The 27,669-nt window shown below is 39.2% G+C and overlaps 1 protein-coding gene and 1 non-coding gene across 2 annotated transcripts; one reads left to right on the top strand and one right to left on the bottom strand.

The window, feature by feature from the left end:
- Positions 1-239: 239 nt before the first annotated feature.
- On the bottom strand, positions 240-346 carry LOC133053384 (U6 spliceosomal RNA). Its single transcript, XR_009692277.1, has one exon. It is a non-coding gene; the product is annotated as a U6 spliceosomal RNA (small nuclear RNA).
- Positions 347-7,185: 6,839 nt separating this feature from the next.
- Positions 7,186-25,845, top strand: TNMD (tenomodulin). Its single transcript, XM_061136965.1, has 7 exons — positions 7,186-7,305; positions 7,472-7,603; positions 17,891-18,031; positions 18,243-18,344; positions 23,187-23,340; positions 24,946-25,115; positions 25,609-25,845. Exons 1-7 carry the CDS (start codon positions 7,258-7,260, stop codon positions 25,816-25,818), a joined length of 957 nt encoding a protein of 318 aa, XP_060992948.1. The 5' UTR covers positions 7,186-7,257; the 3' UTR covers positions 25,819-25,845.
- Positions 25,846-27,669: the final 1,824 nt, after the last annotated feature.

Raw genomic sequence — 27,669 nt, 5'->3', positions numbered from 1 at the left:
GCAAAAACGTTGTGATAGTTTCAGATGGACAGCAAAGGGACTCAGCCATACATACACATGTATGTATTCTCCCCCTTATGAAGTAGGCACTTTTTAGTCTTCATCCTAAAAATGAGAAAACTGAGGCACATAGAGATTAAATAATTTGCCTACCTTATAGCAAGTAAGTTGCAGAACTGATCTTAACCCAATCAGGCTGTCTTCAGAACCCATTTCTTTTTTTTTTTTTTTTTGCACCAAAAAATATGGAACGCTTCACGAATTTGCGTGTCATCCTTGCGCAGGGGCCATGCTAATCTTCTCTGTATCGTTCCAATTTTAGTATATGTGCTGCCGAAGCGAGCACCAGAACCCATTTCTTAATCAACTACCCAGGGAATCAGTTTAACACTATCAGGAACTGAAACATGAGATAAAAATATAGTAACTATAACCTCTTTATATTTTCCAAATCTTTAGTCTTTAGTCTTAACTTTAAAACAGTCTTTCAGAGACTACTATTTCTTGAAAGGGAAGAAACATTTATCTGAAATTTGTCAGTTTCTTTACTTTCACTTTAATCTATTTGTCTTTTGTTCAACTTCAGACTTTTTGAAAGAGCATGTATATTATTTCTATTAAATTTTTTATCTATCTATTCCTTAATCCTTTATAATAAAAGTGATGTCCACCTTACTTATAGTTTCCTTTGTAGTGCAAAAGCACTTAAGTTTCATTAGGTCCCATTTGTTTAGTTTTGCTTTTATTTCCAATATTCTGGGAGGTGGGTCATAGAGGATCTTGCTGTGATTTATGTTGGAGAGTGTTTTGCCTATGTTCTCCTCTAGGAGTTTTATAGTTTCTGGTCTTACATTTAGATCTTTAATCCATTTTGAGTTTATTTTTGTGTATGGTGTTAGAAAGTGTTCTAGTTTCATTCTTTTACAAGTGGTTGACCAGTTTTCCCAGCAACACTTGTTAAAGAGGTTGTCTTTTTTACATTGTATATCCTTGCCTCCTTTGTCGAAGATAAGGTGTCTATAGGTTCGTGGATTTATCTCTGGGCTTTCTATTCTGTTCCATTGATCTATATTTCTGTCTTTGTGCCAGTACCATACTGTCTTGATGACTGTGGCTTTGTAGTAGAGTCTGAAGTCAGGCGGGTTGATTCCTCCAGTTCCATTCTTCTTTCTCAAGATTACTTTGGCTATTCGAGGTTTTTTGTATTTCCATACAAATTGTGAAATTCTTTGGTCTAGTTCTGTGAAAAATACCATTGGTAGCTTGATAGGGATTGCATTGAATCTATAGACTGCTTTGGGTAGAATAGCCAGATTGGGAGAAAATAATAGCAAATGAAGAAACAGACAAAGGATTAATCTCAAAAATATACAAGCAACTCCTGAAGCTCAATTCCAGAAAAATAAATGACCCAATCAAAAAATGGGCCAAAGAACTAAACAGACATTTCTCCAAAGAAGACATACAGATGGCTAACAAACACATGAAAAGATGCTCAACATCACTCATTATTAGAGAAATGCAAATCAAAACCACAATGAGGTACCATTACACGCCAGTCAGGATGGCTGCTATCCAAAAGTCTACAAGCAATAAATGCTGGAGAGGGTGTGGAGAAAAGGGAACCCTCTTACACTGTTGGTGGGAATGCAAACTAGTACAGCCACTATGGAGAACAGTGTGGAGATTTCTTAAAAAACTGGAAATAGAACTGCCATATGACCCAGCAATCCCACTTCTGGGCATACACACTGAGGAAACCAGATCTGAAAGAGACACGTGCACCCCAATATTCATTGCAGCATTGTTCATAATAGCCAGGACATGGAAGCAACCTAGATGCCCATCAGCAGATGAATGGATAAGGAAGCTGTGGTACATATACACCATGGAATATTACTCAGCCATTAAAAAGAATTCATTTGAACCAGTCCTAATGAGATGGATGAAGCTGGAGCTCCTTATACAGAGTGAAGTAAGCCAGAAAGACAAAGAACATTACAGCATACTAACACATATATATGGAATTTAGAAAGATGGTAACGATAACCCTATATGCAAAACAGAAAAAGAGACACAGAAATACAGAACAGACTTTTGAACTCTGTGGGAGAAGGCGAGGGTGGGATGTTTCGAGAGGAATCGGGTGGAGAGGGAGGTGGGAGCGGGGATTGGGATGGGGAAGACGTGTAAATCCATGGCTGATTCATATCAATGTATGACAAAACCCACTGAAATGTTGTGAAGTAATTAGCCTCCAACTAATAAAAAAATTTAAAAAAAAAAAAAGTGATGTCCAGAATAACATTCATTAATCTTAGTAATTAATGTTTATGAACTATTTACTATTTGCCAGATAGCAAAGTAAGCACTTTAAATGGATTGTCTTATTAAGTTATCACAGCAATCTTATAGTTACTATTTTTATCCTCCTTTATTCAGATAAGCAAATTAAGGCACAATACTGATTAGTTCTAGTTCGTGCAGGTTTCTGGAGGTTTTTTTTTTCCCTCGTTTTTGCACTTCTCTATATTGCTGGCTTATTTTATAATGAATACTGCATGTACTTTTTAATAAAATGCAAAAACATTCTAAAAGTATATTTTTAAATAAATAACTCTAGAAGATTCCCAGTGGTCAGCCTTGAGCCTTTCTCTCCTTCTGTTCTGCACTCATTCTCTAAACCATGTCATCAACTCCCATAGTTTTGCATACCATTCACAGGTAAATGGTTCCCAAATCTCTATTTCTACTCCAGGGCCTGTCTTTTGAATTCCAGACACATATCTTCAACTGCCAACAAGACATCTCCTTTTGTATGCTTCATAAACACCTCAAATTCAACATGTCCGAAATCATACTCATCACCCCAATCTGGTGCTCCATGTTTCATAATCCCAATAAGTGACAGCACTCTCCATCCAAATGCATAAACCACAAACACATGAATCATTTTTTTATTCCTCTCCTCTCACCCTGTGGATCCAATTTCTCACCAAAAGCATGCTACCTCTACTTCTGTCTACTGTCTACTTCTCTCCATCTCAATTACCACTTCCTTAATCCAAGGCATCATAAGCTCTTGCAATTACCTTCTAACTGGTCAACTTTTAAAACATTCTTGCCCCCCTTACAATTCATCCTTCTCACAACAGCCAAACAGATGCTAATCAACATAAAAGGAACTGTGTATCTCCCCTGCTTAAAACTCTTCAATGACCTTCAATGAACCCCCACTGTTTTTAGAATAAACTAAGAAATCCCACACACTTTGTGGTAGAAACTACAAATTGCCTACCCAATGTGTTTTCCCCTTTTCTAATAAAGCCAGTAGATTTTTTAGGAGTAGTAACAGACTAAATTGAAAATGAAACCTCCTCATACTCTATTGTAGCTAAGGGTGGCCATCCAACCCAGTTCTATCTAATAGGTAAGTGGGGCTTCCAGGAAAACTGTTACTTTCCTGATGGAATGAGACAGACTTAGCTGTCACATGTTTTTTGCCCTTTGCATTCTTTCCTTTTGCTGCCTGGAAGTAGAACAGCAGGCAGCCTGAAGATAGAAGCCATGCTCACTGGATCATAGAACAAAAAGATAGATGCTTGAGTCCTGAAACTTGTATGAGTCTTGAACTGTTGACATTGAGGCTTCTTTATGTTAAAAAAAAATAAACTTTTTATTTTGTTAAACCACCATAATTTGGTTTCTGTTACATGCAGTCTAAGAATCCTAATAGATACAATCTTGTATGATATAGTCCCTGCCTACCTCTTCAGACTTATCTCAAGCAACTCTCCTCCACATTCACTATATTACCACTACACTGAGTTTCCTTTTATTCTTCAAATACAATCTCTTTTCTGCTTCAAGGTATTTGCATTTGCTGATCCCTCTGACTGGAATAATCTCTTTCCCTCTCTTCACAGGCTAATTTCCACTCAATATTTAGATCTGAGCTTAAGAGACTTCTCTTTGGTATGGGCTTCCCTGACCACCCCCTCCCAATCTAAATTAGGTTTTTTCATAATATACCTTGAACTTTTCCTTCTTAACCTATTTTGTTATTTATATACTTTATTTATTTGCAGGATTTTTCCCCTTTAGTTTAACTTCTGTCTCCCCAAATAGCTTCTGAGCTATATAATGTCAGGGACTATGTTTGTCTTGTCCACTACTGAGTATATATCTAGCCCCTACAACAGTGCTTGCCACATAGAGTGCTAGTAAATGAACAACCTACTGAAATTTCAGGTGCTTTGTGTCATTTTCCCTACTCTTCTGAATCAGAATTAATCATTCCTCTTTCTGTGCTTCATGGCATATCGATTTGACCTTTATTTTATTTCTATCCTTTTAACAAATGAGGCATGTTTTAAAGGATCTCAAAGTCTGCTCAGAAGAAAAACACATAGAAACTACTTATAATACAGTGTAATAAGTGCAACATTTGAAGTATGAGCAAGATACAAAAATAGAACAAGGGAAAGGGTGATGAACTCAATGAAGTGGTAGAGATGAGATCAGTGAAGTCTTTCAGGCAGTATTTTGAAGACTAAATGAGAATTTTCAGGTAAACAAGGGTAGGAAGGGAAACCCAAGCAAAGAAAGTAGCATGTGAAAATGCATTACAGGGTTAAAAAGCAGAGAATGCTCAGAATCAATAAAGCATAAAGTGTAAGGAAGGTATTAGAAGCATAGTGTGAGTAACATTGTTGAGGGGGAAAAAAATCTAACACAACAAACATGGATTTCTTCATAGATTCGTTTTTTTTTTTTTTTTTAAGTTTGGCCAAAGAATTGTAGAGCAAATAGAACCATGACTGATATTTCATAACTTGCATAATCAATTCATGCATGATTATGTCTGAAACAACTAGAAAAATATTTTCCTTTGAGACATTAGGATGTGGGTGAAGTCACACATATATGTTCCATAGCTCTGCCCAGCTGTGACACCCAGTTGTCTCCATCTCTATGGAAGAAATTGTCCAAAAGCAAGACTGTGGGTATTAGCCACAGTCAAGACCTTGAAGTGCCTATGATATCACCATAATAAGTTTTGATGTTTATAGACAATGAATAAACACAGAAAGATTTTAATCATGGCAGGATTATACTCAAATCTGAGTCCTAGAAAAGATCATTGAAGGCAAGGGGACCAGTAAGGACCCTATTGCAACAATAAAAGTAACTATGAGAACCTCAACTAAGACAGTGGAACTTGAGGATAGAAAGAATAAGATTGGGAAGATAATTCAGAGGCAAAAATGACTGGATTTAATAATTCACTAGTCATGGAGTCCTAATTAGGCAAGAGAGGAAGAAATAAAGGATCATTTGGAGGTTTTCATTCTAGAAACTGATCATCATAACATTTAGTGAGAGAGATACTATAGAAAGAAAGGTATATTTGGAAGGAGAGATAATTAATTCAGTTTGAGACATGTGGGTCAGGAAGATTCCCTGGAGGAGAAAATGGCAACCCATTCCAGTATTCTTGACTGGGAAAAATCCCATGGACAGAGAAGCCTGGTGGGCTGCAGTCTATAGAGTTACAATGAGTTGAAGATGACTGAGTGACTAAGCATGACACAGCAGAGGACTTGTAGTATTTGGGGCACCTCTGAGATATCCAAGTGGGAATGTCTAGCAGGTTAGATGGACACATGAGTCTGGAGCCCTAAGCAGATTGGGTAAGAGATATGGATTTGAGATTCATCAGAGAAGAGGACAACCTAAACTAAGGCTTTAGAAGTCAATATAGGGAGAAAAGAATGGCCTTGAAAGATTTAAGAATTTAGAATAAGAAATACTTAGTCACTGATTGGATAAAGGAATGTGACAGAGAGGGAAGTCAGGACAAACCATAGATTTTTGGCTTTAGAGCCTGAGTGAGTAGTGGTTCCAGTGTTATAAACTAAATTGTGCCCCCTCCACCATCCAAATTCATATGTTAAAGCCCTAATATCCATTATTTTGTAATGTGATTGCATTTGGAGACAGGACCTTTAAAGAAGTAATTAAGGAAAAATGAAGTTGCATGGCCTAATCCAATATGACTGGTGTCTTTATAAGAAGAGGAAAATAGGACATATATATGCTTAGAAACGGAGTACCATGTGAACATGAAGGCCATCTACAAGTCAAGGAGGAGGTTTCAGAGGAAATCAACTTTGCTGAGGCCCTGATCTTGGACTTCTAGCCTTCAGAGCTGTAGAAATATAAATTTCTGTTGTCTAAGCCATGCAGTCTGTGGTACTTTATTATGCCAGCTCTAGCAAACTAACACAGCCACCAACTAAGATTAACAATATCAGGAGAAAAGTAGGTTGGAAGAAAGTGGTGTTGAAAGAAGATTTTGATGTGGGACATGTTGTATTTTGAGATTCTTGAGGTCCGTTGAGGTAGAGATAGTCAAATGACTTTGAAATTCAAAAGACAGATTGGAGTTATAAGTATACATTTAGAAATCATTGGTATGTAAGTTATATTTTAAACTGTAGAAGTGGATGAGATCATCTAAGAAGGGTATATATAGAGTGAGAAGATCATCAATGATAGAATCATAAGGAATATCAACATTAAGGAACAGACTGAGGAAGAGAATGTAGGAAAAGAAAATAATCAGAGAGACAGAATGAAGAGAGAGACAGAGAAAACTTGTAATTAACCATTTAAATCTTGTTTTTAATTATAATTTGTTGACCACATATTGATCTTAGTCTTCAAAGAGCTTTAATATAGAGAAGAAGGCACTATCTTATTCATTTCTGAATTTCCTACACTAAGCACAGTGCTTGACATTTAATATCCTTGCAATAAATATTTGTTAGATCAAATGGAATTGAAATTAGGTCTCCATTCCTTTCTTTGTTTTGTTTGCTTATTTCTGGAGTATGCAGCATGCATTGCCACTGATATTTTAAGTTCATAGTGAAAAATCATTTCAAAGTGTCCTAGGCTTGGTCCCCTTCCAAACCAATCCCCAGGACAATAGTTTTCATTATAACCTTCTGTCTTTGCCATTCTGGATGGAATTCTGTGCACAGAAGTTATATACATATATGGGTATATCGGTGCAACAAATCGCAGCACAGGAGCCCCCTGGGCTCCTTCAGGCTCTGGTATGACATATTTGAGCCATATAAATTCAGCTTCTCCTCTGGCATCTGTTAGTCGACTCACTTGCAACTCCACCTCAGCAGTGGTCTCTCAGTCCTCTCAAAGCAGGGGAAGAGTGCTGTGTTCTGAGAGACCATGGCAAAGAATCCTCCAGAGAACTGTGAGGACTGTCACATTCTAAATGTAAGTTGATTCATATTTTTTTCCCTTTTGAGCAAAAGCATGGCTTTACAGAGATATTGAATTGCTATGTGAACATTAAAAAGTGAACTTAAAAGTGACTTTGAATTATGGCTTGCATTTTTAAGGGCTATTATTTATTGTTTTGTTCTGTTTGTATTTTGCTTAGGCAGAAGCTTTTAAATCCAAGAAGATATGCAAATTACTTAAGATTTGTGGATTGGTATTTGGTATCCTCGCCTTAACTCTAATTGTCCTGTTTTGGGGGAGTAAGCACTTCTGGCCAGAGACACCCAAAAAAGTAAGTAAATGCACACTATTATCCAAAGTTTCTGTTTTGAGTTTATTAAATTTAATTAGTGGTTGACATATATATTACTCTGAAAATGAAACTCACTAAGTTTGTTTTGCATTTATTTTTTGGTGATATGAAAAACCGAACCAAAATTTCGGTTCTCTCTTTTTTTGCCTAATTATTTTGGCAATGGAAAACAAAGTTTTTTCTGTATTTCAGTTAGTAATGATAAGATGTAGAATTATCCATTCTTTTTTAATGCTTGGTTTTAAGGAGTTAAAGTTCCTCCTAGAAGAAAAATTCTTACTGTAAGAAAAAACAGTTTTCATCTTTCTTTCAATTATCTGGGCAGAAACTGATGGAAAAGTAATTATGCTACCACATAAGAAGAAACCACCAGAAATGGCAGCAAAGGATTTTCAAGGATTACGTTTCTGACTTAATGCATCTGCTGTGAGGACAGGCAGCAAATTCTCATACCTGAGTTCACATTTATTTGTGACTCAAAAAAAAAAAAAAAAAAACAACTAGAGCTTTTCGGCTTCTCACCACAGGTTAGTGTTATGTTAGGGTTTAGCCACAGTTGTTGCTGTCCCAGTGAGATACTAATGCCACAAGGTGGAAAAGTGACACCAAGTCATTAATCACAGATGTCTCAGAATGCTTCTGATATTAGGGTTATTTAGTGATGCTTAGCAGACCATTGTTGTTGATATTAGTGTACCTTAGTGTTATTGTCACCCCTGGGCTCATACACAATGAGCAAGTTTAGCTGTGACTCAAAAAAAAATCATAGCCCCTTCATGCCAACAATTTCCATTTGAAAGAGAATTAATGAATTTACAAGCTGTTAAGTGTGAAGATGGTTTTCTGGCTTTATCACATTTTTTCTTTCAGGATGTGGAATGTTACTGTTGTTACCACTGTTGTTAATTATTTGTTAGCAGACATAGGAAGGGAAAGGCACACATCCAGGAGGCAGGATGAAATAATGGGGAAGGGGAGAAGAAAATAATGGGTTGTTATGAACCATTAGGGGGCTTCCCCAGTGACTCAGCAATAAAGAATCCACCTGCAATGCAGGAGACACAGAAGGCGCAGGTTTGATCCCTGGGTCAGGAAGATCCCCTGGAGGAGGGCACAGCAACCCACTCCAGTATTCTTGTCTGAAAAATCCCATGAACAGAGGAGCCTGGTGGACTACAGTCCATGGGGTCACAGAGAGTCGGACACAACTGAAGTGACTGAGCATGAACCATTAGGAGCCAAAGGAGTGGTAGGAGCAAAGAGGAAATAACATGGATTAATAAGGAAGGACACTGGGGGTATAAAAAATAGAAAGTCAATTGGAAAGTGAAAAGTGAAAGTGAAAGTCGTTCAGTTGTGTCCGACTCTTTGCGATTCCACTGATTATACATTCCATGTAATTCTCCAGGCCAAAATTCTGGAATAGGTAGCCTTTCCCTTCTCCAGGGAATCTTCCCAACCCATGGATTGAACTCAGGTCTCCCACATTACAGGTGGATTGTTTACCAGCTGAGCCAAAAGTTGACTGGACAAGTGTCTTAAAAAAAAAAAGAGAGAGAAGTAAGACATAGCAACCTTTGGGTTCTTCACCTCTGTTGCCATACTGACTTTCATTTAGTCCCAGGGCTACCTTATCAAGTTTAAGCAGGAGAGAGAATAGTGAACTTTCTTTCTTTGTTTGTTTTTTTAATACCTTGTTCCAGAAAGGATTTTTTGCACCAACCATTGCATATAGTTAGCCCTTTCTCTTATCATTCTCACTGTTCTCTGCTTCTCAACTACTTTCTGTTCACGTGTTTTTCTAGAGAAGCCATCTAACATTGGGACTAGCAAAGTCGGCAAAGTAATTGAGATCAGGAAAGAAACAGTAAATAAATAAGAGTGCCAAGATATATTCTGATCCAATTTTGCTATTACATAACTCATTCCCAAGGTGACACGCTGTCCCACAAATTGAATCTTGGGTCCTCTTGACAATTACAGATGGGCTAGAGGAGAATTGGGCTTCCCTGGAGGCTCAGAGGTAAAGAATCCAGCTGCAATGCCAGAGATGCAGGAGATACAGTTTCAGTCCCCAGGTTGGGAAGATCCCCTGGAGGAGGGCATGGCAACCCACTCCAGCATTCTTGCCTAAAGGATCCCGTGGGCAGAGGAGCCTTGTGGGCTATGTTCCTAGGGTCTCAAAGAGTTGGACACGAATAAAGTGACTGAGCATGAGCACGAGAGGAGAATAAACCATTCGTCCTTTATGACCATAATGTACTTAACAGGATGTAATCAGTCACTAGCCCTTTTGGCCACCAATATGTATCTGCCTAAATATGGGGCTATATGACTTTTCTGGTTTTACTGTAGCCATTTTAATTGCAAATCTTATTCTGAAAAAGTTTGTATTTTCCTAAACTTACAGTGCTATTTGTCTCAGTGTAATTATAAATGACTAGGTAGGGACCTTGCTTTCATCTAACAAGGTGTCAAGCTCACTAACAGAGCCCATGGTCACCTCTGCTTTTGTATTATATCATCTTTGCTTCTCACTCCAGTTCGCTTTTTAATGCAATCCTGTGATTTCCTCAAACTAAAGGTCAAACCTTGTCATTGTGGGCACAGAAGAGGTGGGGTGTGTTACCAAATAAAGTTTATCAAGAACCAAATCTCTCAAGAAGTAATCCATTTGAATATGTAACTTTTTAGCAAAGGGATTCTCAGAAATGAACATAAAGCAATCTGGTAAAAGATAATAAATAGGTGTCTCCTGGGGTAACTTGTTCTACCGTGAACAAAGGTTGTTTGTTCTCCATTTCAATGGGGAGTTGTGATTTATTGCCTTTGATATTGAAGTCCAGGCCTTACCCCAGAAGACCAGGTTAGGTCTACTGCAAACCAAGGAACCAGTTGGAGATGTGGATGTTCCACTAAGTCCACTACCTTCAATTCCCAAACAAAAAGCCCCAGGGAACATCTAGATTTCCAATGGCTAGGGCTGCCAGTGAGGTTGCCTTGGAGAGTACTTAACGAATGCTGGGAAGTGAAGAGAAATCAGATTAGTCTTGGAAGAAGATTTGCAGAGGAAAATGATCCAGGCATCTTGCACAAATTAAGGAGTCTCCCCTTAAGAGTATGGCCTGGCAAGAAACAGCAGTTAGCAGATGAAAACCCAGGCTCTTCTGGACTTTCCTTTATAAGACTGTGGGACCTATGGAGACTGTAGGGCTCTTGGTGGCGAGAACTGGTGATGCTGTTGTGCTCATGGATGACAGTGATGTGTTTGGCATCCCAGGACTCCCTCCAAGTTTTTAACGTTTGCTCCTCTAGCCTCCAACCACACCTCCTTTTGATTTTGCTTTTTGACATTTGCTTATAATAAAGTATTTAACATTCCACATCTGGTGTTGACATTTCTGTGCCAGTAAGTTTGCCCCTCCTCCTCCCATTATCTCCCACTTTGATGTGGACAAAAGATCCAGATTTTTTATCTGAAATGGGAAGTAAGCTATGATGGACTCCTCACCACACACCTCAGGCATAAGAACATGCACACATAACATAGAGAGAGGAAGGGATGAAAATAAAGTGAAACAAGGAAGACTAACTTTGAGAGAACTGTTGCACTCCCTTACAGGCTACAGATCCCCAACCCACAGTCACATATAGAAGCCACTTGAGCTGAATGAAAGCCGGTCAATTGAGTTATATATTCAGCTTTCTTAAACCGAGCAGAAGGTACCTATTCAGTCCCAGAGATTTCAAGAGGACATCACAAGGCTCCACTTCAATGCAGTGACTGCCCAGCCATCTTTGAAGCAGATTCCCTAGAGAAACATTCTTGCTTAAGGCTTCCTGTATTACACATTGAACTTGAAACAAGGAGAAATCAACTCTCCAGCTAATTCATTCAATATGGAGAAAACAAGGCAGAAAAGTCCCAGCTTTTAACCAAAAGGTTGATATATATAGCACAGACCTTGTAGCCTATCCTCCCTCAAATCCTTTGTAGAATGAGGCAGAAGAATAATAAATAAATGAAAGGCTGGCCTTCCTGCCATATATAGAAACTGCCTGGTGACTTTAGGGCTATTTAGAAAGCCTAAGTCCTAAGGCCCACATGGCAATCCACAGATTCCTGGGGGTTCCCTCAGCTCCTGCATACAAACAGGATGAAATGAGAAGGGTTGGAATAGGTGGGCATCTGTCTGCCCTCCCCCTCACTTCAACTGCAGATGACAATTCAAAGAGTTTCACTCAGGGCTGCAAACCCAACAGCATTCTAGCCTGAAAATCCCTTGCTCAGAAAAAGCAGTTTCCTGATAAGTCAGGATCTGGCTTTTCTGTGCCTATTTCTCTAATACTAGTATTGGCCAGGGGCCAACTTTCTTCACCCCCCTTCTAGGCACACGGGGGATACAACTTTCTTCCCTGAGTTCCCTGGGTTTTCCACAGTTTGGTGGGTGAAATGTGGGTCTGGAGAAGCATTTCATCCTCTCAAGTGAAAGCTGTAGCTGGAGTCTCTTTAGCAGGGATACTGAACTTTACCAGATGGTGCCATGTCAGCATTTTAAAATTTTATTTTCCTCCCAAACCATGCAAAAGTGAAGTCCACCCTTGTCTAGAAACTGTCTTGGGTCAGCTCTTACTCTATGTTGTTGAGGGTCTGCATCAATCACGTAGGTTAGGGCTCTGGCTACTAGGAACACATTTGTATTCAGTCTCATTATTCTCCTAAGGCAGCATTGCTGGCAAATCACATGGTACCAGCCAGAAAAACCCTAGGTCTTCAAAGGGAGCTGTCCTTTAGTGGCTAAGAGAGGGGCTGAGGCTACTGTTAGGAAGTAGCTCAGGAATCAACAAGTAGTAGTAGTTCAATGGTTCAGCTTGATCGCTGTCTACCAAATCTGAAAAGAATTGATTTTGCCAAACTACTGTATATAAAATAGATTAACAAGAACCTACTGTATGCACAGGGATATATTCTATATATTCTATATCTTGTGTATATATATTCTATATCTTGTAATAACCTATGATGGAAAAGAATCTAAACAGCTGAATCACTTTCCTGAAACTAACACAACATTGTTAGTTGTAGCTACCAGTCTATCAGTCGGTGGCTCAGTCGTTCATGTTCGACTCTTTGTGACCCCATGGATTGTAGCTCACCAGACTCCTCTGTCCATGGAATTTTCCAGGCAAGAATAATGGAGCAAGTTGCCATTTCCTACTCTAGAGGATAAAATCAACTATACTTCAGTTAAAAAAGACAATTAATTTTGTCAACTATTCAACATTGCATCTGGCAAGGGGTGGGAGATAAAGATGGGACCCAAACCTCCAGAGACATTTGGTGACTTGTCCAAAGTCACACAGCTTGTAAGTGGCAGAGTTGAGGCTAGGACTAGAAACTGGTCTAGAGATTTTTTTCCACTATTCTTCAGCTGCATTTAAGAATAAGGAGTGGTAAGGGTAGTGGGTAGGAAAAACTTTCAAGTCAGCTTGAATCTCTAGATGAAAGAAATGGGGTGTTTTGTTTTGTTTTGTTTTTTTCTTTTTGAAAAAGAGGAATGTCTGTGCTGCCTTGCCAGTTTTTTTTCAAGGGTGAAAACTGGTGATGGAAGATGCAGAAGTCCAACTTTGCATAAGAAACAATGTGTCTGCTCTGTGTTAGTTAAGGAAATACCCAGAGGCCCTTTAATTCCCACAGGCTAGTTCGGTAACAATATGCCACAATGCATTCCCTTCCCTTCCTTCCAGCCTAACACCTGCTAGCCAGCTATTCTGAGCATGTATTTCACCTTTGGAGGGTGTACCTCATAAACAGACAGTGAAGAAGGACGGTGGAGAGAACAGCTAGATTAATCACAGGCTTCAAAAAACAAACCTAAGCCAAATGTGCTCAGATACTTGTTCAGGACAAACTAAAGCTACTTGCCCCCAAACAGATCCATCACACTGAGGTCTCAGGCAGCTTCACTCTTTATAAAAAGCTTTTTTTTTTTTTCCCTGATCTCAGAGATTGTCACAAATGGAGGCCAGAAAACACAGCAAACTGTGAAAGGGGGTTGTTAGGGCTCATTTGCTGCCTGAGTGGAGGATTTAACCAGACTGAGGAAAGAATTCCTGGGCAAGGAAGAGAAATGAGTCTGTGTTTTCTCCATGTTTTATCAGTGCACTCCTCTTATATCCCTCACTCCTTGGACTTCACCACATATCTATCTCACTTTATTTCTGAGTCATATCCCATCCCACTGGTTTACCTGTCCCACTCCAGTGTTCTGGTCCTTGATATTTGAGATCAGCCTTACCTGTGGATGAAGCTGGAGCCCATCTGAGTGGTGCAGGAAAGATGCCCTTAAAATATCTCTTACTCTTATTGCCATTGTGTTTAAAATCCACTAGTAATAATTATTTCCTTTGAGTTAAGTATCAAACTCAATTTTTTAAATGCCCATCACTAATATCTTGGTGTGAGATCATTTGCCAGATCGATTTATTTGATAAAAGGTGTCAAAAAAAACACGAAATTCTTAGATGTCTAGACAGGAGACAGAGGAATAGAGGGAGATGGGAAGAGGAGGAAGGGCTAGAAAGGCGCAAAAGGAACAGGATATAAAGTACAGAAAAGGGAAGCTAGAAGCACCAAAGATTAACTTGCCCTAATTTGCCAGTTTGGCAGAAGTGTTCTTATCATATTCTGACCCTGCTCTGTCCTTCTTGGAATAAAGCTGACTTGGAGGCAGTCTGAAATGAGCTACGAGGAGCCCACTCACATTTCTCTCAGACAAGTCATCCTGTCTCTGCTTTAGTTTACACCCAGAGTGGACAAAATCATTTATTCCTTCATCTCCAGAAAGACCCTTAGCCCCTTAGCCAGTGAGCTTAGTAGAAAGAAAAGTACTTCTAAAGCCAAAGGCATGAGCTCAGTCTTCATATGGGCCAGTTAAGCAATATGCTCCATGGGGACTCGGACGAGACAGTATGTCTGGATTTGCTTAAACTCATCCCTAAGCAGTCCAAAGTGGGCCACCAGCATCATCTGCCTAGACAAAGTTTGTTCCAAAAGGACACCTTTGATAATGGAATTCCATCTGAGTGAATATATAGCCCCAACCTCCCACCCAGAATTCACATATAAATGAAGTCATTCTGATCCCACTATCATTATTAACAAAAAGGCAACATGCTGGTTAATAATTACAATCAGAATGGACGCCTCCTCCCCCAACAACAATAACAACAAAACTCTTTGAAAGAATGCTGAAAATAATCAAGATCTGCTGAGCTTGGCAGTTTCCAATAGTTTTCATCTAGCAAGGTGTCCAAGTGAAATGCATTGCCAACAGTGCAGGAAAATTCATTCCACAGAAGTACACTGAAATCCTAAATGTCACCAGTATGGTTCCATAGTCTTCTCCCAATGATTGAAAATGCAGCCTGTATTTTCTCTTTTGCCCAGGTAGGCAGCGTTCCAACATCCCCTGGTCTCTAACCTCATTTTTCCGTGCAATAATCCATCAGTTGTGCTACTGTTGAAACAAACACCCCACCCCACCCCCACTGACTGGTGGTGTCGACATTTGTCTCAGCAATGGATAATATTTCTAAAGAAATTCCCCCCTGTTGGGAGATCTGACAAGGCTGAATCTGCATTAGATGCCTCTCTCCTCTACTTAGGTCAGGCCCACTGAGAGCTCAATTTGTTGCCATAAGGTAGAAGTTTCTCGGGCTGGCTGCAGAGCTGCAACTCAGAACAAATTTATAACTAGAAGCAAATAACAAGTCTAAAGGAATTTGCTACCTGTCACAAACCAAGTCAGACTCACTGTGTTAACTCTGCAGTTGCTAGAAAGTTCTAAATAGTGTTTTCCTTCCCCTTTTAAAATGTTGTCTCTTAAAAGACCTTGCCAATGCTCAAATGCCAAATGTCTTTAGGAAGACAAGAATTTGCCATTGGTGGGAAAAATGTATTCAACAAATATTTCAGCTCTGACCATGTCCAAGTTACTGTAGGGCAGCAAAGAGGTAAATATCATTGTCTCTTGCTTTCCTATTCAGTGACTAAATCAACTTTTCACACTTGAGGTAACAGTGCTTCTACAAACCCTTCCAACTTGTTTTTCTACTTGAGGTGGGGAAAATTTGACCACGTTAATCTAACATTCAGTCACAGACACTGGCAGACATTAAAAAACAACCCAACCCAGTGCAAGCTCTAAAAGACTGCAGCTGGGAATAGAATCATTAGAAAGCAATGTTGGCTGTGTGGATGACTTGCTTTTTCAGGCTTTCAGTTTACCAAATGCTTTTCATAAGGAAAGATGAATATGAAGAAACATGATAGCAAAAGGCCTCCTAACAACAGGGATAAGATAGACTTCCACATGGCACCATCAGGGCTGGCCTGGTTTGTGATAGCAAATTCCTTCAGGTTTTTCTTATGCTTCTAGCTGTAAGCACAGCTGGCTTCCCTGGTGGCTCAGCGGTAAAGAATCAGCCCGCAATGCAGGAGACCCAGGTTTGATCCCAGGGTCGGGAAGATCCCCTGGAAAAGGAAACGGCAACCTACTCCAGGATTCGTGCTTAGAGAATTCCACGGACAGAGGAGCCTGGCAGGCTACAGTCCACAGGTTCGCACAGAGTCAGACACGACATACAAATTAAACAACAACATAAACATGTCCTCAGTTATAAGCAATGGGCATGTTAATAGACTGGGATACTCTATGGGCCTGGGCCTTTTGGTCCTTAGAAAGAGAATGGTCTCTTTTAGAGGTTAGCAGAGAGTCTGGGGTTTTGTTTCAACCATTCAGGAGTAACCTGATATTTAGCTTTGCCAAGGTGCTCTTCTTGGAAGATACCATATTACATAGTGCATATTACAATTCATGGTTATTAAATTCTATATGCAGGAGAACCTGAAGACTTAAAGTCAGCTGAGTCGAGTTTGGAAAAGAGAACTCAGGAATAAACTGAATAGATTTTGTTAGCCCGTAACAGAGAAGGTTAGGGGAAGGCAGTAAATATTTCCTGGAGTTTAAAGGGCAAAAGGAAGCAGTTGAGGTCAGGGTAAGATTTTTACTTGATACTCGCCAAAGACAATGGTCTTCAGTGTTTAAAGAGGACATATCCAAGACTGTTGAGGCAATATTAAATCTCTGGATAGATAAGGAGATAAAGAGCAATACCTAAGCATTCTAAATCTGTTCAAATCTCTTAGCGCTACTGAATTTCACAGGAAGAAAGTGGGTGACCCTTGAGTACTTAGAAAGGGAAGTGGCAGTTTAAAGAAGCAGTAGAGGTTTTTGGTGGTTCCTCTTCTTACCATAAGGGAAAAGCACCTTACAGACTGATTCGCAAAATATCATTTGCTATTTAGTCAAGGGTGCCAAGAAAAACTGTTGGAATTCTTAGTAATTAGTTCAACAACTTGGCTTGAATACAAAATACTAACTCTGAAGGGATCCCCATATCAGCTCTAGTGCCGAAAAACACCTAACTTTAGTCTCAAGTCTCAGAGAATTCCCAACAGCAAGCTGCTGAGATGGCACCTCTCTACAAACGCTCTGGAAAAAAAAGGTGCCCCAGATATTACCCAATTAAAGTATCTTATGAATGAACATGCTTCCTTAGTGGCTCAGTGGTAAAGAATCTGCCTGCAATGCAGGAAACGATCCCTGGATGGGGAAGATCCCCTGGAAGAAGAAATGGGCACCCACGCCAGTATTTTTTTTTTTTTCATTTATTTTTATTAGTTGGAGGCTAATTACTTTAGAATATTGTAGTGGTTTTTGCCATACATTGACATGAATCAGCCATGGATTTACATGTGTTCCCCGTCCTGAACCCCCCTCCCACCTCCCTCTCTATCCCATCCCTCTGGGTCATCCCAGTGCACCAGCCCCGAGAACCAGATCGCCACTCCAGTATTCTTGCCTGGAGAATCCCATTGACAGAGGAGACTGGCAGGCTACAGTCCATGGGATTGCAAGAGTCGGACACAACTTAGCTACTAAACCACCACCACCATGAATGGACATCTGTGTGTGTGTGCTAAGTTGCTTCAGTTGTGTCCGATTCCTTGTGACCTTGTGGACTGCAGCCTGCCAGGTTCCTCTGTCCATGGGATTCTCCAGGCAAGAATTCTGGAGTGGGTAGCCATTCACTCCTCCAGGGGATCTTCCTGACCCAGGGATCAAACCCAAGTTTCTTACGTCTACCTGCATTGAAGGTCATACTGAGTATCTTGCAGCTTGTTTTGCTTTGTTCTCCCAGACATATGACATGGAGCACACTTTCTACAGCAATGGAGAGAAGAAGAAGATTTACATGGAAATTGATCCCATTACCAGAACTGAAATATTCAGAAGTGGAAATGGCACTGATGAAACATTGGAAGTACATGACTTTAAAAATGTAAGTTGGATGTTTTCCCCCTAAGGCTTCCCACTTAAAATATTAGAACACTTGAGTCAAGTTAAAAATAGCCTGTAGCTTCCATTTAATTTATAAGAGAAAGCATTCCTTTTGAATTCAAATTTTGTCAGTCTGGGGCCATGACAAATCATGACACCCATTAATTGTGGCTATTTCAGGAAGTTTTCTTATTTTTTTGTCTGTTTTATAGGGATACACTGGCATTTACTTTGTAGGTCTTCAAAAATGCTTCATCAAAACTCAGATTAAAGTGATTCCTGAATTTTCTGAACCAGAGGAAGAAATAGATGAGGTATGTAAGAATAATAGTAATAGTAAAAGCCATAATTTGTTGGGGACTAATTATGTGTCAGACTTTGTACTAAATGCTTTACTCTTATTTGATTCTCACAATGATCCTATAGGCAAGTACTATTATTGTCCCCATTTTCAGATGTGAACCAAAAAGTAACTTGCCCAGTGTTACACAATTAGAGAAGAGTAAATTGGGATCTTGAACTCAGACCTTTCAAAAACTAAAATTCACACTTTTAGGTCCAACATTGTACTTTTTTTTTTAGTTTTTTTTAACTTTTTATTTTATATTGTAGTACAGTTGATTAACAGTATTGTATAATTTCAAGTGTACAACAAAGAGATTCAGTTATATACATATATGTATATACACACACACACACACACACATATATCTATTCTTTTTCAAATTATTTTCCCAATTAGGTTGTTACAGAATATTGAGCAGAGTTCCTTGTGCTATAGAGTAAGTCCTTGTTGGTTTTCTGTTTTAAATATAGCAGTGTGTACATGGCAATCCCAAACTCCCTAACAGTTCCTTGACCCCTGGTAAACATAAGTTCATTCTCTAAGTCTGAATCTGTTTCTATTTTGAAAATAAGTTTATTTGTATCATTTTTTTAGATTTCTCATATAAGTGATGCCATGATATTTCTCTTTCTCTGATTTACTTCACTCAGTAAATTCTCTAGGTCCATCCATGTTGCTGCAAATGGCATTATTTCATTTTTAATAACTGAATAATATTCCACTTTATATATGTACCACAACTTCTCCATCCATTCATCTGTCAGTGGACATTTAGGTCGCTTCCATGTCTTGGCTATTGTAAATAGTGCTGCTATGAACATAAGGGTATATACTCATATATCTTAAAATAACTCATATATATATATATATATATATATATAGCTGATCACTGCTGTACACCTGAAACTAACACAACATTGTAAATCAACTATATTTCAATAAAAATTAAAAAGTAACTTAAGGATAGCAGCCATTAACATTATGTACATTTGCTTCTAAACCAAAGATTTCTGGTAAGAGTGGTGAGCTACAGGAACAAAATCAATCCTGCCAAATCAAAAGCCCCAAAGCCATTTGGGATCCTTGCTGCTTTTGTCACACTGTGACAATCACCTATTCTAAAGATTTTAATTCAACACTACTATATGCAAAATAGATAACCAACAAGGACATACTGTATAGCACATAGAACTCTTCTGATTATTATATGGCAGCCTGGATGGGAAGGAAGTTTGGGGGAGAATGGATACATGTATATATGTGGCTGAATCCCTTCGCTGTTTACCTAAAACTATTACAGCATTGTTAATCGACTATACCCCAATGCAAAATATAAAAGTTTAAAATAAGAAATAAAGATTTCAGTTCAACACTACTATATATAAAATAGATAACCGACAAAGATCTATTGCATAGCACAGAGAACTATACTCAACATCTTGTAATAAATATATAGCTGAATCACTTTACTGTACACCTGAAAGTAACACAACATTGTAAATCATCTATATTGCTATTGCTTGTGTGCTCAGTCATGTCCAACTCTCTGTGACCACATGTACTATAGCCCTGCCAGGCTACTCTGTCCATGGGATTTCCCAGGCAAAAATACTGGAGTGGGTTGCCATTTCCTTCCCCAGAGGATCTTTCTGACGCAGGGATTGAACCCACATCTCTTGTGTCTCCTGCATTGGAAGGTGGGTTCTTTATGATTAAGCCACCAGGGAAGCCCCAAATCAACTATACTTAAAAAAAAATTAAAATTAAGGGACTTCCCTGGTGGTTCAGATGGTAAAGAATCTGCCTGCAACGTGGGAAACTCAGGTTCGATCCCTGGGTCGGGAAGATCCCCTGGAGTAGGAAATGGCAACCCACTCCAGTATCCTTGCCTGGAGTTGCAAAGAGAGGGACACAACTGAGCTACTAACACTGGTGGTCTAGTGGCTAAGACTGCACGCTCCCAATTCAAGGGGCCTGAGTTCCATCCTTGGTCAAGCAACAAGATTCCACATGCCACTACTAAGACCCAGCACAGCCAGGTAAATAAATATGGTACATATACACAACGGAATATTACTCAGCCATTAAAAAGAATTCATTTGAATCAGTTCTAATGAGATGGATGAAACTGGAGCCAATTATACAGAGTGAAGTAAAAATTAAAAAAATATTTCAGTTCATTCATCTCACCATTTTATGCTGGACTGCTAATGGAATGATCTATCCTTAATATCTCTAAGAGAAGAAAAAGCAAAGAAGGTGAGAAGTACAGTGTAATACAAATTCTCGGAAAGCACACTCCTAGGTCAGGGTAAGATAATCTAGGGCATCAGTGCAACAGCTTAGTGGCCTTTGTAGGCCTAGTGGGAGATGGAGGATTATTGCTTAAAATACAGCCATCAAAAAAATAAAATAAAATAAAATATAGCCATCAATAAAGCCCGGGAGACTCTTCATTTTTCCATGATATTCTGACAATAATTATGGTATATTTCTGTCAGTGGAGGAAGGAGGGGGACCTTAGCTAAGGACGTATTGTGACTATAGCCAGAAGAAACAAATGGGTTGGGTTGGTTTTCTTAGCACTTAACTGGCAAATCTAAAATGAAATTATGCCAATAGCACAGTGACCACTCTACTATAAATACCTTTTTCTTTTTCTTCTCTCTCTCCTAGGTTCTTTTACATTTTTCTCTTGCCCAACTCTCCATCTTAATTCTCGTCTACCCATTTATCTTTTTCTTTTACTTTTCTTATTATTTTAGGGGATGAGGTGGTGTGGGGATCATTTTTACTTTACATTATCCAAGTCTTATGGCTGTTACTGGCTCCCACAGACATGCTATTAGTCTCCTTATGTCCAGAGAAATTACAGACTCTGGTTCCTACAGTAAATAACGTAAGCCTTTGAGTTGGGCCAGCCAGCAGTGACATTCCACACTGATATGACAAGATTTCTTTTCTGAAAAAGTTAAAGGCAGGGACTTCCCTGGTAGTCCAGTGGTTAAGACTCCTCACTTCCACTGAAGGGGGCATGGGTTCAATCCCTAGTCAGGGAACCAAGTTTCTACATGTGGTGCTGCCCCCCAGAAAAGTTAAAGGCAAAGGCCCATAATGTCTCATTTTGGCCATAATTTATTCTTCAATCCACCAGATTGTCTAAATAATGTAAACATTCATCTCATGATAGTGAAATTGCTTTGTCTTCAAGAAAATCCTATTTTTATACTCAGGATACAGATTGTTTTTATGAGACAAATTTGTGGTCCTGAATGAGAAAAATCCTTTATTCTGTACTTCCCTCACCATTGCATCCATAGTTTTTACATGTTAAACATGCAGAGCAGGTATATAAATAGCCCTGATTTTGCTAACAAAGCTAGTCAGTGTACCAACCTCATTCTATACAGTCCCTTTCAGTGCATACCAGTCTTTACAGACCCCAGGGCAAAGGAGCTAAGATGAAGAGTTTTAAATGACTAGGAGAAAAATTACACATAGCCATATTTCAAAGAATAAAAACAGTGAAACCATAAAACTAGAAAGAAACAAGAGAGAAAGGGAAAAGTCTAATTAAGATTACAGGGTAAAGTGTCAAAGCCCAAGAGACAAATGATTAAGAGATAAGTATACCAGACTTCCCTGGTGGTGCTGTGGCTAAGACTGCACACTCCCAATGCAGGGGGCCTGAGTTCGATCCCTGGTCAGGGAACTAGATCCCACATGTTGTGACTTACAATTTGCATGTCTCAAAGAAGATCAAAGATCTTGTGTGACATAACTAAGACCTGATGCAGCCAAATAAGTAAGTTTTTAAAAAATATGTTTAAAAAGAGCTAGGTATACAAGACAATTACTTCCAACATGATAAACAGAAAAGAAGGTAGTGTTCTTGACAATAAAAAAAAAAAGGTTGCCTAAATAAAAAGCATTCTGTCAGACAAACTCCAAGCATCTAGAATGAAAGGAGTAAAACAGTAGTAAGGGCATTGTAGTCACAAGTTAGAGACTTGACTTTGAAACAAACAAACAAAATATAAAAACATCTTTGGTACCACAGCTATACCATTAACAGGCAATCTTGAAAACCAAAATATTAGGTCCTAGTGCTACTTAAATGATTTCACCAATTTGGATTATAGGAGTGTTTTTCAGCTTGAGATAAAATTCAGCTTGCAATCCTAGTCATAAGCCTAAAATAAGGCAGGCACTCACAACATCCAAGGGGTTCCCCCATGGGTCAACAGGTAAAAGAATCTGCCTTCAATGCAAGCAACACAGGACATACAGGTTCAGTCCCTGGATCAGGAAGATCTCCTGGAGGAAGGCATGGCAACCCACTCCAGAATTCCTGCCTGAAGAATCCCATGACAGAGGAGCCTGGTGGGCTACAGTCCATGTGGTCACAAAGAGTTAGACACGACTCAGTGACTGAGCATACACACACAACATCCATTTAAAAGAAAACAAATATAAATCATTCAGGGTTCCAGAAGGCCAAATTAAAACATACTTGGCCCAGTGAGAGACCCAGAAAATGATGGAGAGCTTTCCTGACTTTAAGAGAAATTGAGCAGAGAAAGCTGCTGTTTCAGTGAGCAGACTTACTGTTAGAGGGGAGAAGGTGGAACAAGTTGCTAACTCTCTCAAGGGCACCTACTGTATGCACATCTCAGAGCTACTTCACAGGAAGCTCTGGGACTGTAATTATTATTCAGACTTGAAATATGTTTTCCAGTATCCCATAATGTCTCACTCACTTTATTAATGTCTCTGCCTATCCCCACCCTGAACTACTTTCTTCTCTCAGAATGAAGAAATTACCACAACTTTCTTTGAACAGTCAGTGATTTGGGTCCCAGCAGAAAAACCTATTGAAAACCGAGACTTTCTTAAAAATTCCAAAATTCTGGAGATTTGTGATAATGTGACCATGTATTGGATCAATCCTACTCTAATAGCAGGTATGGCTTCCCCCTCCTCCTCCTCCTCCTCCTCTTCATCTTCTGCTTTCCAAAGTCAGTAATGGGTTAATGTTACCAGCATTCAGAGACTACATTTCTATGAAAACAAATGATAAGCTTGTATCTTCTTAAATGAAACTGTATATGCTGACGGCCAGTGAGGAGGAGATTTTTCACAGCCAAGTTATAAATCAGATAAATTAATGCTGACAGTCTATTAAATATCCCATCAAAGGTAATGCCACCCCAATGTGAGCAGTGATAGCTAAAAGCTAACCTGTCTCTCTTTGTACATCTATATTCATTGCAGTTGGGCTACCAAACTATGGCTCAAACCACTGTGTGCCCAACCCAAGAATGGAGGAGAGGAGAGTCAAAATAATGCCCTATTGTCTCAAGAAGGATTTTCTATGTCAAATGGTGGCATTCTCTTCAGAAGAAAGGACGGTCACTGCAATACCAATTTCTTTGTGACTATTTTAGGAATCAGTATAAAAGCAATTGGATGCTAAAGGTCCAGAGTTAAAGACTCCAGATCTCAACTTCCAGTCAGCCCACAGAGAGGGCAAATGTCCCTGGACATCTCATTCTGCCTAACTAGCATAGAATTTGGCCTCCCTCATTCTGGACAGCATAGATTACTATATTGCCCAAGAGAGAAGGAGCTAATCAATGTGGGCATCTATTAGTACTCTTTGGCCTTAAAAAAAATTGTGGTTTCCTGGATTGGACACTACAACTTCTGCTTCAACATCCTTCTCCTAAATGATGTTAGTGGAGATAATGATGAAATTTGAGTAAAGTTTGTAGTTTAGTAAATTTTATTGTACCTATAAAGGGTTTCCCTGGTGGCTCAGTGGTAAAGAATCTGCCTGCCAATGCCTGCAATGCAGGAGACGTGGGTTCAGTCCCTGGGTCAGAAAGATCCCCTGGAAAAGGGCATGGCAACGCACCCCAGTATTCTTACCTGGGAAATCCCATGGATAGAGGAGCCTGGTGGGCTACAGTCCATGGGATTGCGAAGCGTCAAACACAACTTAGTGACTAAACAACAACAACACATTGTACCAATGCTAATTTCTTAGTTTTGCTCATTGTACTGTGGTTATATAAAATGTTAACCTTAGGGGAAATTGGGTGAAAAGATATACAGATACTCTGTACCACCTTAGCAACTCTTCTATAAATCTAAGATAATTTCTAAATACAAAGTTTAATAAAACATATTTAACACGGAAAAGAGAAGGGATGAGGAAGGAGGACAGAGGAAACTATATCACATCAGGCAACCAAAAATATTTACTGAGCACCAACCATGAGTAAAATCATTGTGGGAGACACCAAAGTCCCCTGCCCTCAATTTTTAATTTGACACACTAATAAGGCAAAACAGTAAGTGTTTGATGCCAAATGAGCAAATCTGACATAGGAATGGTCAGATTCTTTTTGGAAGACCTCCATAAAATGTCAGCTACAGAACCCTGGAAAAGTGGTTCATGCATACCTAAATGAGGACAGTGAGAAGACACAATTAAAATCTCTATCCCCAAATGCTAGTCCCCCAAGCAAAGCGGCTGCATCACAACTTTGTGCGTATTACCTTAGTTTCAGAGTTACAAGACTTTGAGGAGGATGGTGAAGACCTTCACTTTCCTACCAGTGAAAAAAAAGGCATTGAACAAAATGAGCAGTGGGTGGTCCCTCAAGTGAAGGTGGAGAAGACCCGTCATGCCAGACAAGCAGCAAGTGAGGAAGAACTCCCCATCAATGACTATGTGAGTTCTGTGCACATTATTCTTGTTTAGAGGAAAAACAAAGAGCCTTCACAAACCTCACTACCTCTCAGATCAAAGTCACTGAAAGAAGAATGGTCATTGTTTTAACAAAAAAAAGTATTTAAGAAACTTGGAATACGTAAAAGGCTCATTCAAAATCATTCTTGTCACTATTTCACAATAAATGATAATGGAAAGGAATATGAAAAAGAATATATATATATATATAAATATATGTATAATTGAATCACTTTGCTGTACAGAAAAAAAATTAACACAGCATTGTAAATCAACTCTATTTCAATAAAACTAAGTTTTTTAAAAAAATTTAAATTAAGAAAACTAAAATCAATCTTGATCTAGTCCATTGATATATCTCCAAAATCAGGCTCAGGAACTTAATTACTCACCAGGCCCCAACTTCTATAGTTTCATATTCCTCCCCTGTTTGGTGGACTTCTTCCCCTCCAACACTGGTTTCTTCTTCTTTCAGACTGAAAATGGAATAGAATTTGACTCCATGCTGGATGAGAGAGGTTACTGTTGCATTTACTGCCGTCGAGGCAACCGCTACTGTCGCCGCGTCTGTGAACCTTTACTAGGTTACTACCCGTATCCATATTGCTACCAAGGAGGGCGGGTTATCTGTCGTGTCATCATGCCATGCAACTGGTGGGTGGCTCGCATGCTAGGGAGGGTTTAATAGCAAGTCTGAGCTCGAGTGCTTAAACTTCTGGCAGCCAACATATAATAAATGCATGCTATTCAATGAATTTCTGCCTATGAGGCATTTGGCTCCTGGTAGCCAGTACTCCGGAATTACTTGTAGGTAATTCTTCTCTTCATGTTCTAATAAACTTCTACATCATCATCAATGGCCTGATTGCTGCTGAACACACTGGGTAAGTGTTTGCTAAGAATATTTCCTGCAACTGAATGGAGCAGATTTGCCTCACGTGGAGGATGATGAAAACTTGCACTTCATCAGGTTTGGGGTGTAGGAAAAGGCAAAGCATAAAGATTCTCAAATATTGTATTTTACTGGACTGCATTGAAAAAGTGGAAATAGGGGCTGATGATAAAATGCCCTCCCCCCATAGCTGATGCCTAAAACCACGTCCTTTTGTGCATATCCCAGTGTTTCATTATCTGAGAGACCTATTGTGGACTTACTTAAGCATCTGTTAAGCCACTGGACAGGCACTGAATCACAGCAGGCCAACACTATAATATTCCAAGTGCTCAGACTCAGCAATGGAGAAAGCTAACCTAGCAAAAATGGTCCCAGGCTCTCCTCCTGTGAATAAGAGCTCAATTTTGGACAAATTCAACACTTTATAACTTTCAGATATGACTTCTCTTCTCAGATATAACTCTCAGATATGACCAGATCAGTGTCTGGTTACATAACTTTCCAAGGCAATAAGCCTAGAAAATGGGGACCCATAAATATCATTCACAGAAATAGGCATTATAGGACATTACTGAGGTGAGGAGTCCAATAGAATGCTGTTTTTCCTCCAAAACCACAAGAAACTAGCAGCATGGCACTTTCTTAAAGGAGGGGTAAGGCCTAATTTCTAATCATCTGATACTCTGCTTGGGAATGGGAAAAGGGGCAAAATGGAGAGAAGTGGTTAGAGGGTCATGTTAAACTTGGAGTCCCAGCCAATTCTAGTTTTAAAATTCCTGTTCTACTCATCTGTCACCCCTTCTAGTTTCATTGGCAGGTAGTCAGTTGTGTGTGTGTGTGTGTGTGTGTGTGCTCAGTTGTGTCCGACTGCAACCCTATGGACTGTAGCCCTCCAGGCTCCTTTGTCCATGGGATTTTCCAGGCAAGAATACTGCAATTTGTTGTCATGCCCTCCTCCAGGGGAATCTTACCAACTCAGAGATAGAACCCCTGTCTTCTGCATCTCCTGCATTGGCAGGTGGGTTCTTTACCACTAGCACCACCTGGAAAGCCCATAGTCCCATCATTGCTAAACTTCAAAGTTATTGTGTCATGAAATATCTGTCTGGCACTTTCTATTTTCAAAGAGTAAAATCTTCATCTGGATGCCTGTGGGCCAGCAGTCATTTCCCCCCATTTAACAGCTGAGGAAGCAAAGAGAAGCAGATTTGCCCAAGGCTGAGTTAAGATTAATCAGTCATTAATTCATAATTAGCATACATGCCATACTTAGATTACCAATTTTCATGGGATGAGAGCATAGTAAAACATATCTGACAATGCAACATCACTAAAAATATTTTACTGTTTTATTAATGATTTAGAAGTCATATGAGAATTTTGGGATACTTCAATTATCATAACAGGCATTAATTTTAGCTGAAATAGAAAAATATAAAAGATTAATCTGAGGTTGTATGGACTTTACAATGTTCTCTATAATTTTTTAATAAAATTTTTGTTTTTAAGGTTGACCAATTTTAAATTCCTAAGATGCTCTATTAGATGCAGTCTACATTATTTTATACATACACACACACACACACAATGTTCTGTGGGGGATACAAATGAAGCAGAAGGCATACTCCTTATTGTCCAAGA

The sequence above is a fragment of the Dama dama genome, chromosome X (genome assembly GCF_033118175.1).
Source record: "Dama dama isolate Ldn47 chromosome X, ASM3311817v1, whole genome shotgun sequence".
Lineage (NCBI taxonomy): Eukaryota > Metazoa > Chordata > Mammalia > Artiodactyla > Cervidae > Dama > Dama dama.
Note: the sequence above shows the minus strand (reverse complement) of the source record. Positions and strands in the feature narration are given on the sequence as shown.